Raw genomic sequence first — 11,960 nt, forward strand, 5'->3', positions numbered from 1 at the left:
TTAGAATACATATGAACACATATTGTTAATATTACCTCGGGCCCATCCAATAGCTATCATGACTAGCCAGCCATTTTTGTAATAGCTATTAGCATGTGTGACTCCACCTACTATTTTCCAAGTTCTGGTCACCTCCTTCATTCCTGCAGCCAAGAGTTGAACAGGTAGGCAAGTATAGGCCTGGCAAACTAGGTCACATGGGCAAAAAAATATAATATACCTGAAATTAAAATTTAAATATTTTAATATATCAATAGAATCAGAAGAACAGAAATAAAAACCCAGTACTTGCATATTTTGGAGATATTGTATGTTAGGTTCCAGACCACTGGAATAAAGCGAGCATCAGAGTGAAACGAGTTACACACATATTTTTGTTTCCCCAGTGCATATACAAGTTATGTTTACACTAGACTATAATCAATTAACTGTACATTATGAAACAGTTTGAAATATTGGAGAATTATCAAAATGTGACAGACACTAAGTGAGCACATATCCAAAAAATGGCACTGACACTTGCTAGATTCAGAGTTGCCACAAACCTTTCATTTTTTAAAACAGACACACACACTATCTGCAGAGTACAATACAGCAAAGAGCAGTAAATGAGGTGTGTCTATATATCAACAACAGCAATCTGACAAAATATAATAGACATTCAAATAAATAACTTTACTTCAAGAAGAGCATAGATAGAGATTATTTAATTATTTAAAAGCACATAAAACACATGCGAAAAGTCATAATCAGAGGGGAGTGTAAATTTTGGACTTTTAAACATGCTAACTAGGAGTCCTGTAGTAGTGTTGTGGGTTAATGCACTGGACTGCAAAGTCAGTCTGAACTACAAGGTCAGCAGTGAAAACTCACCAGCTGCTCCTAAGAAACCCCATACAGGGTAATTTTAAGTCAGAACCGACTTCACGGCACTCAACAACAACAAAAAACGTGCTAAATACACAAAAAGTATTCACTGAGTTCCTAATTTGTGCTTCTATGATCTAGAAGCTAAGTGCTGAATCCACTAATAAAGCAAATATAGAATCACTTCTAGCAGAAGGGACTCCTCTAGCTACACAGTGTCTGTCCTCTGGAAAGGACTAGAATATGACCTTTGGTAGGTGAGAAAATGCAAACATCGTCCCTTGAGCTCCTTTGTGCAGTATATAAACTATAATCTATATAAGGTAGACCAAAACTCTCAAGAAGGCAGATTTGTGTTAAGCAAAAACATATATTCATACAGAGGAAAAGGAGCCCTGGTGGCACTGTAGGTTAGGCACTGGGGTACTAATTTATTACAAGGTTGGCATTCAAAACCACCAGATGCTGCATGGGAGAAAGATGAGGCTGTCTGTTCAGGTAAAGATTTATAATCTCAGAAACCCTATATAGGTTCGCTATCAGTCAGAACTGGCTCAATGGCAGTGTATATGCAGAGGAAAGAATATGAAACTGCAATTCATGATTCATAAAGTCAGAATCCTTACAAGTATTCAAGGAAGTATCAGATCAGTTTGCCAAATATTGCTTCAGAGACCAAATACAAGATGCAATCGCGTGCTCAGCCTGAAGCACCCTTTCCTTCCTCATCTCATCTCCATCCATGAATTTGTTTTGATTCTTTAAGGTACCACTCAAATGTCAACTTATCCATTGACTTTTAGGGTTTTGTTCCATCTAAACTTCTCAGATCCGACTAGCTCTATTGGCTCCTACAACTAATAACTTGTTGCATCATAGCTCCTTCTTCATTCTTTCTTATAATGTAAAATAAAAGGTTATGGTTCTAGTAACAAAGTATAATGGTTCCTTAAAGGGCTAGAACCATTCCTCTTGTTACCCCCAACCTAAAACTCAACATGATGAAATGTAGCCTTTAATTAAACCATTTATTATCAATCAATCTGGAGGCAAAATACAAAACATAGACAATCAAAGAATAGTTAATAACTAGAGAGTTTAAAAGAAAGGAATAAATTACCCGAGAGTAGCAAAAGCTTTTTGAAAACAACTGGTGTGATTTAAAGATTCAAACTGTTGTGTTGTTGTTAAGTACCACAGAGTCGGTTCTGATCCATAGCAACTCTGTATAGGGTTTCTGAGGAGCAGCCGGTGAGCTTGAACTGCCGACCTTGCAGTTCAAATCAACTTTACAATTCAGGGCATTAACCCACAGCACCACATCAGGACTCCAAAGATTCAAATATACATATAATATTTTACAAGTCTCCGTGAAACAACTGCCTCTCTGCCATGAGACCAGAAGAACTGGCTATCATTTCTGACTCTTGTGATCAAAGATTCTACAGAAGAATCCCAATCAAAAGGGGGGACATGTAGAACATAATTTCAAATGTTCAAAAAATTCAGACTTACTGGAGCCACTGAGGCTACGTGAACCCCTGACTATTGCCTGAGATCATCTCTAAACTTTAAATTAAAATAACCCCTATTATCTTCTTTAAATCAAACATTAATTTAAATAGTAAAGAATGTCTGTCTCACACACAGTGCTCTTTTAAGAACCATCCATATGGAATCAATTGACAAGAATAACTTGAAAGATAAGATAGAAAACTAAGAGGCCACTGATTTTATATAATGGAATAACCATTCTGAAAAGCAGGCTGAGAGTGGTTTACGACTTGAAGAATGTAATCAATGTCCCTTAATTATATATGCTGCACTGGTATATGGTTTGCTGTGTATCTTCTCAACAACAGTAAGACCAAAAATAAAATTTTCTTTTAAGATATTGTGCAAGTCTCCGTATACTGTCCCTAAATAAATGACTAAGTTCCAGGAACATGGTTAGGTATTTGGAGAAAAAAAGTACATACAATGGAGCTTTTAAAAGCTCATGGAAAAATTCCATTATTTTTTATTTCATTTTCACACAAACTTCTTAAAATCTCCTTCATACACATAGTTAATTTGAAAATCTTTTTTCATAAAATAAAAACATTAAGCTATCAAAATAGATTAAGAAAGGTTCGGTTTTATTTTAAGCAGCAATGAATGCTCAAAAGTAAAATAGTTGAACAAAGAAACAACAAAAAGAATACAAATGACCTCCTTTTCAAATTCTTCACCGCACCTATCTTTAACATGAGTTAAAAATTCTATTACAAGAGCCATTTTAGATTTTTTATATCCAACTATGTGACATTTTGACAGAAGGTCTAAAATTATAGTTGCCATTTCTGAAGAAATAAGTTTTTATTTAATCATTTTTCTAAAGGACACCAAAAATAAGCTAGCATTTTAAACTGTTCTCCCTTTTAAATGTTAAATAACCACAGGGCAAATGAACAACTTTACAGTGCTCAGAAGACTTATAAGTTAATGTATAAGACCAATGCCTTCACTAACAATAATTCCTGCTCCATAGCACAAATTAGTTTCTTAATGTTCCCTTAGTGAATCACTCAACCAACACTCAGTAAGTAATCACCATGTCCCTCTGTCTAGAAATATTATAATTTCATCTTTAACTAAAATTATTACATCTCAGGTAGCTGTGATTGTAAAGTGCCTACAGACATACAGAGGGGAAAAAAAGAAGTGAGAAGACAACAACTGATTTTTTCATACATTTTTTTTAAGTCACATAGGTCAGGTAGTGGAGAGAAAAAAGGCAACAGAGAATCATATTAAATAACAGGAGTTAGTATAAAACAAAGGAGCGCTGATGGTGCAGGGATTAAGCTTGGTTGCTAACTGAAAGGTCAGCAGTTTGAACCCAGCAGTCACTCCACAGGAGAAAGCCGTAGTGATCTGCTTCTGTTCAGATTATAGCCTTAGAAATACGTCCACTCTGTCCTCCTGAGTCACTATGAGTCAGAACCTGCACAGTTAACAGTCTAGAAGAGGATAAAGCAAAATGCTAGGCCACTGACGTAAATAAAAGCAAAACCAGTTTTAGTAGTATAGAGAATAATTTAGATTAATACAAAGAATTGCATAAAGAGAAGCTTGCAGGATTAGTCACTGAGAACTCTGACTTAACTTTATTATTAATTCCAATCTTTTTTCAAAGAAAATACTATTTAGCTAAGTCAAAACATACAGTAAACTAAATAGAGTTCATACTGACCCAATATGACAGTTTTGTTTGTTATTTCTATTATAACATATGTATGATTGTTGTTGTTGTTGTTAAGTACCATGGAGTCGATTCTTACTCATAGTGACCCTATACAGGGTTTCTGAGGCTGTAAATCTTTATGGGAGCAGAAAGCCTCATCTTTCTCCTGTGGAACAGCTGGTAGTTTCGAACTGCCAACATTAAGGTTAGCAGCCCGATTCGTAAACAGTACGCTACCAGAGCTCGTTTATGTATGATTAGAAAAACATTATGTGTAGAATAAAAGATTTAAGAAACTACCTTTTCTTTTATCTTTCTTCAACTTAATCTCCGTTATACAGAAGTGTCGTATATAATTGATACTTGTAAGTTTAAGGAAAAATCCTAAGGCACAAAATTCATTAAACAGAAGAATTAGAAAGCATTTATATCCTCTCAGAAGCAGCTTCTCAAAAAAAAAAAAAAAAAATCCTATAGTATAAGGAGCTCTGGTAGCATAGTGGTTACAAGTCAGGCTGCCAACCTCAAGGTCAGCAGTTCGAAACTACCAGCAGTTCAGTGGGAGAAATATGAGGCATTCTGTTCTCATAAAGATTTACAGCCTCAGAAACCCTGTGCAGGGTCACTATGAGTAGGAACCAACTCCATGGTACTTAACAACATCATAGTAATGTATACTGCTTCACACAATACTCTATTGGCATACAAAGTCATTGCTTCTCTTTTCCAGTAGATGGTGCTAATTCCCAGATGTGCACACTATGCTACTGTACTAACATAAATACAGATGGCTTTTCCAACAAGTGCATTCATGGAATCTGCTTTAGCTTGCTAAAATTTAAATTCTAACTATTACTTTACCCTTCAAATTATAATCAAATAGAAAAAAAAATTACAAAATTGTTCTTAACATTAAAATCTTACAAAGGAAAACAATGTTTTTAAGCCAAAATCAACTTTTATAGTTAAGGGTACATGAAACAGAAAACAGACTTGTGTTTCCAGAGTGAAAAACAACCCACTACATAGGTACAAAGAGCTAGAGAGCCCATCTTGAATCTTGGCTCCAGCTACTAAAGAACAGTGATAGCTTGGGCAACTTAGCTAACTCCTGTATGCCTCAATTACATCATTCACTAAGTAGAATAAACAGTTCCGACCTACTTCTTCTGAAGGTTAGGTGAAGGGCTATAATTCTTGGGAAAGTGTTCGATATATGAGGGTTAAGTTCAAAAGTATTGCTACAAAATCACAGAAACCTTTATTAAACAAAAATATCAAAACATGAAGTTACTGTGTCTGAACATATCCTCTTGCTAGATTTATACACTTCTGAAGGAAGTGTTTCCATCTCTCGAACTCTTCCCCGGACTCCTGGTGTGGTGCTGTAGGACAAGCACTCAACCATAAGATCAGTTTGTACTGCAAAGTCGGTGGTTCAAACTCACCAGCTACTCCTCGGAAATCCTATACAGGGCTGCTGTGAGACATACAACAACCCTTACCCAGGAGTACTGGTATGGTATATTACAGATAAGCACTGGACCCAAAGGTGGGTTTGAACCACAAGATAATCAGTTCAAACCCACCAGCCGTTATTTGGAAAACCTATACAGAGTCGCTATGGATCAGAACCTACTCAACAGCACTTAACAACCACCACCCTGACCCAAAGATGGCAATTTTGGCAATATCAAAACGGCAATTTTGGCATCCTCAATTAAATTGTGTTCCTTTTAAATGTTGAGTTTGGGGAACAAAAAGAAGTTTGAAGGGGCAAGGTCGGCGCTGTAGGGAGGATGGAGTTAAGGTTTTATAACAAAGTTATCATAGGCTAGTGCTTGCTAGCCTCAAAGAATAAGCAAGCACATTGACATGATAGGGAAAAAAAATTCCTTGGAGCAACTTCCTGGCCTTTTTCTCACTAATGCAGTTTTCAGTTTTCTTGAAACATATTCATCAAAAGTCCCTGTGATTGCTCTGTGTCCTTCAGGAAAATCTATCACAATGATCTCTTTGGAATCCTATAAACAGTCACCACAAACATTTGTGCTAACCTCTCCTCCTGAGTGTAGCTGGCCCAGCAGATCCCCTCGGAAGTAAGTGTTTTGTTTGGACCATTTTTTTTTTTTAAAGGCACCTTAATGAGATGAAGACAAGTGAATTACTGAGAGAACTTGTCTGTAGTCATCCACTGATCGCATAGACATATTTAAACACATTTTGTTGGAATAAACCTGTGCATGTATGAATTGGAGCCCTAGTAGCAACACTTCCTGACTTACCCTCAGATAGTGAATTCTACATAAGTGGTTGCTATTATTGTCCTGGTATGGCATGGCACTGCAGGATAAAGGTCAGTTTGCGCCTCAAGGTAGGCAGATGAAACACACCAGCTGCTCCACAGAAACCCATACAGGGTTATAATGAGTCAGAAATTCACTCGTATTGTTGTTATTGCTTTTTAAGGCCCCCTTACAAAAACACAACCTGAGTCAATGCAAACATTTATCAACAGAAGAATAAACAAGACATATGTATTCATAGAATGGAGTCCTGGTGTGGTGCTGTGGGTTAATGCACCCGACTGCAGAGCTGTTTGAACTACAAGGTCGGCAGTTCAAGTTACCAGCTGCTCCTATAGGTCGGTACCAACTCGACAGCACTTCACAACAACAACAACATTTATAGAATACTGAACAATAATGAATAGGAATGTACTACAGTTACACACAGAAATATAGATGTACCTTAGTGTGGTACCGTAAATTTACTTGATTGCGATTTTCCATCCAACATCTTCCAAACTTGCATGCAAATATGGTGTTCAGGGATCTAATGCTGGGATTTTTTTTTTTTTTTTTTTGCGGTGTGGTTGCCATAGAATAAGCATTCGACCTCAAGGTCGGTTTGAAATGTAAGGTTGGCAGTGCAAACTCACCAGCTACTTCCTGAAACCCTAAACAGGGTTGCTAACAGTCGGAACTGACTCAACAGCACTTAACAATGACAGGTATTAAAGGAGTAATCTCAAAAGCAGGAACGGACAACCCCAGGATCCTCAGGGAAGAAGAGCAATGAGCAGAGCATGAGATCCCTACCTGGAACAGTGGCAGTGGCAGCAGAGGCAGTGGTAGGGAGAAAGAACAGCTGCAGGCTTCTTGGTCCATGAACCAAGTAAAGTTGAGTGCCTACGAAATGTGCCCACTGGGCATTTGAAGACAGACTAATGGAACTTTGTAAACACTTGTCCAAGCAGAACAAAGGCTGAGGGGCCACAGGATTGAGAAGCTGAAGACAGGAGCAAGTAGGAGCACGCAGGACAGCAGAGAAGAGATGTTCCTGACTGAAGAACCACTGCATCCTGAGTTGTTTCTGAGCCTGAATGGTACCCTGATCACGTCCCCAATAAACCACATAATCGTCAGGACTGTCTGTGAGTTCTGTGTGGCCACTGCACAAGGCTATTAAACCCAGATGTGAGGCAGAGAGTGCTGTGGGAAGGGCGAATGGTGTCAGAATAGGGTAAAGGTAGGAAGCATGTCTGACCTCCGCATCATAGGAATCGGCTTTGGGCTGATTTAAAGTTTGATTCTTCTTTCCACTTGTAAGCCAGAGGTAGTCAGACATGGCCCCCTGCATGCTGTTTTTGCACTTACCAATATAATTTGAAATTAAAAAAAAATAAATTCCAAGAACACTATACACAGGCTACAAAAATATTACTGTATAGTATAAAGCAGTACTTCAAACACAGTTAACAAAGTCCTTGCTCTGATAGAGCTCTTATTCTAGTGAGGTCAGAAAGGTCATACAAAAAGAAACAGATAATCTGTTAGGTAGTGAGTGAGAAGTAAAATATTAACATAGGGTGACGTCAGTCATGAGAGAACCAAACCAGTTATCACTGAGCTGATTCTAACACATGGTAACCCCGTGTATTTCTGAGAACAATTGCACTCCAGAGTTTCAATGGCGAGGATTTTTTAAAATTTCAACAGTTCAAACCCACCAGCTGCTCCTTAGAAACCCTACAGAGGGTTGCTATGAGTCCGAACCAACTTAAAGGCACTTAAAAACAACAACATTGATTTTTTGTATGTAGATCACAAGGTCTTTCTTTAAAGGCACCTCTGGGTGAATCTGAACAACAAACCTTTCAACTAGTAGTTCAGTTAGCACTTACTGTTTGCACCCCTCAGGGACTCTAGCAAAAACCAAACCCACTGCCATAGAGTTTATTCTGACTCAAGGAAACTTACACTGGGTTTCCAAGACTATGAATTTTTACAGACACATAAAGTCTCATCTTTCTCACATGGAGAAGCCAGCAGGCTTGAACCACTGACCTTGTGATTATTAGCAGCCCAATGCTCAGCTCATTTAAATTGGTTACTCAAGGAAGGTCTCTTTAATAAAAGAAAATTTGACCACTGTGGGAAAAGAACATTCCAGAAGAAGCAAGTATAAAGGCATTGAGGTAGAAGAATACCTTATGTTGTCAAGAAATAGCAAAGCTAATGTGGCTAGAAGTGAATGAGCTAAGAACAGTGGTAAAATACTACATCAGAAAATGGACAGACAGATCTCAGAAGGTCTTATAAGCCACAGCAGGGATTTTGGATTTTGAGCTTAATAAGACTCTGAAGCATAGGAGTAACATACACTACACTTATATTTTAAAAATAATCACTTTGTGGTCTATGTAAAAGAGTCCCAGAGGCACAGTGGTGAAGTGCTCAGCTGCTAAACTGTCAGCAGTACGAACCTACCAACCACTCTGTGAAAGAAAGGTATATCAGTCTGACTTTATACAGATGCTTTGTTCTGAGGTGCCTGTGATAGCTAAGCTTTTGTGTCAGTTTGACAAAGTCAGGATTCTCAGTGGCTTGGAAGCTGAGAGGCAGTTATGCCCCACAATGAGCTTTAATATAATGTAATCAACTCTATGATGAAGTCAGCTATGAATAGCTAATCAACTAAAAGGAAGTTTCCTCGGAGTATGTGGCCTGCTTCCAAGATATGGAACACTCAAGCAAAGCTTGCTTGCTCTCTGCTGGGTCTTGACCTTGTAGCTGGCTCATCCTCCGACCTCTGTGTCTTCAGACTTGAGCCAGTGACCTGCATTACTACCTGTCAATCCTAGGAGTCAGCAGCCTGCCTGCTTGCCTATCACCTGATCTGCCCATCTTGGTTATCAGTCCTGCAGCTACATGAGTCAGAAGCCTCCACCCTGGCATCTGACCCACAGACTCGAGACTGACCACCTCTACAACTGTGTGAGCCATTTCTTTGATATAAACCTCTCCTTCCATATGTACATATAAGCTTCACTGATGCTTCTGTAGAGAACTCGTCTAAGACGGGCGTGGAGAAACAAAATCCTAACAATGGGTTTTCTAAATTGGTTTTTAAGTCTGACTAGTTTTAATGGCACTGATATACTAATAGAAATTAGTAAAGAGGGTGCTGCCTCACCCATGCTGTGAGATGGCAATGTCAATAAGCAAAACATCACCACCTGCAGATCAAGTGTTGGTGACAAGCAAGACTCTGGGTGATCATGTCTTTGACACTTTTCTGTAATTCTGTCAAGATAAGAAGTATAGACAGGTACTCTTGTTGGTTGGTTTTATAGACAACAGACATAAAGGGAGGAGACCAGGTCAGGGCTTTGAAGTTACAGCTCAAGCAACACATAAAAGATCTCCAAAGTTTCCACTTGTGCCCTGAAAGAACGCCTAATTTTTTATAGTAACAGAGCTGATTGTGCTGAAGACTAAACCCAGAGTCTTATTGTAACAGTGACTGCACCAGAACGCGAACTGAATTCCAATCTCCAGTGGGGTCCGTTGTTAACGTGAGGGAACTGATAAGAAGAAATGGGATCCTGAAACTAGGGACAGGGACATGTGGTCAGACAGTAAGGACCCTGGAGACAATGAGCCCCTAATCCTGTTAAATCACTCTTGCCAACAACACCATCCCTTCCAGCTAAAGGAAATTACTACATTTTTGTCTGCTAACCAGGAGCTCAAGTCGGGCTGCTAAACCTCAAGGTGAGCAGTTCAAAACTACCAGCTGTTCCATGGGAGAAAAATGAGGCTTTCTGCTTTGGTAAAGATTTACAGCCTCAGAAACAATATGCAGGGTCGCTATGAGTCAGAACTAACTCCTTGGCACACCACAACCAACAACAACCCATTATCAGTAAAACCATTTACCCCTCTACCAACGTTCAATGAAATTAACCCAACTACGCCTGCAGAGATGATGCCTGAGGCACTGGCTGGGGCATTGCCTAAGGTAGATGCCTTACAAGACACTGCTGAATGTCCCCAGAAAATACCTCCACCAATTGTTGCTTGTAGTGACACTGTTGTTGTTAAGTGCCATCGAGTCGGTTCCAACTCATAGTGACCCTGTATAGGATTTCCAAGTAGCGGTTGGTGAGTTTGAACCAATGAATTTGCAGTTCAAACCAACTTGCAATCCAGTGCTTATCCTACAGCACCACACCAGGACTCCTCTAAACCTATAATCAATGAATGAAGAATCAGTGCTTAGTGGGCCCATATCAATAAACTCAGATTGATCCAACCGTATTTCTTTGCACCATTATCCCAAACCTTTAATAGTCATTCCCACACATATTCTCCAGGTTTCTGTTTTGTACATATTAGAAAATCACACAGTTCTTTTGGAGTATATAATGAAATGTGCAAAGATCTGGAGTCAGAAAACCAAAAGGGAAGAACACGCTCAGCATTTCTCAAGCTGCAGTCACTGAAGAAAAAACTGAAGCCTCAACTTTCACTACTGAAGGATTCTCTGGGCAAATGATTGAATGATACAGAAAGCATCAAAAGAAGATGGAAGGAATGCACAGAGTCACTGTACCAAAAGGAAATGGTTCATGTTCAACCGTTTCAAGAGGTAGCATAAGATCAAGAGCCAATGATACTGAAGGAAGAAGTACATTGAAGGAACTGACAACAGGAATTGATGGAATAAAAATTGAAATCTTTCAAGAAAGTAAGGCGGCACTGGAGGCACTCACTCATCTATGCCAAGAAATTTGGATGGCAACTATATAGCCAACTGATTGAAAAAGATCCATATTTGTGCCCATTCCAAAGAGAAGTAACCCAACGGAATGCAGAAATCATCAGACAATATCTTTGATATCACATGTGAGTCAAGTTTTACTCAAGATAATACAGAAATGACTGCAAGCGTATACTGACAGAGAACTTCCATAGGTTCAAGCCGGATTCAGAAGAGGCCATGGAACGAGGGATATCATTGCTGATGTCCAATGGATCTCGGCTGAAAGCAGAGAATATCAGAAAATGTTTACCTGTGTTTTATTGACTACACAAAGGCTTTTAACTGTGTGGATCATGACAAGCTATGGACAATATTGCAAAATATAAATACTCCTAAACACTTAAATGTGCTCATGAGGAATCTGTACATGGACCAAGAGGCAGCTGTTTGAACAGAACATGGGAAGACTGAATGATTTCAAATTAAGAAAGGTGTGAGACAGGGTTGTACTCTTTCACCATAATTATTCAACCTGTATGCTGAGCAAATAATCCAAGAAGCTGGGTTATATGAAGAAAAACGTGGCATCAGGATTAGAGGAAGACTCATTAACAACCTGCAATATCCAGATGATACAACCTTGCTTGCTGAAAGTGAAGAATACTTAAAATATTTACTGATGAAGATCAAAGAGCACAGCCTTCGGTATGGATTGCATCTCAATGTAAAGAAAACAAAAATCCTCACCACTGGATCAATAAACAACATTCTTATCAACGGAGAAAAGACTGAAGTTGTCAATGACTTCCTTCTTCTT

General features: G+C 38.7%; 1 protein-coding gene across 1 annotated transcript in view; it reads right to left on the reverse strand.

Annotated features, from left to right (window-relative positions):
• TMEM38B (transmembrane protein 38B) overlaps positions 1-11,960 on the reverse strand; it is a 42,817-nt gene that overhangs the window by 15,747 nt on the left and 15,110 nt on the right. The window contains exon 3 of the mRNA XM_006864694.1: positions 36-220. Within this exon, the coding sequence (XP_006864756.1) occupies positions 36-220 (185 nt within the window). The remainder of the gene's footprint in view (positions 1-35; positions 221-11,960) is intronic.

Source organism: Chrysochloris asiatica, unplaced genomic scaffold (genome assembly GCF_000296735.1).
Source record: "Chrysochloris asiatica unplaced genomic scaffold, ChrAsi1.0 scaffold00069, whole genome shotgun sequence".
Taxonomy (NCBI): domain Eukaryota; kingdom Metazoa; phylum Chordata; class Mammalia; order Afrosoricida; family Chrysochloridae; genus Chrysochloris; species Chrysochloris asiatica.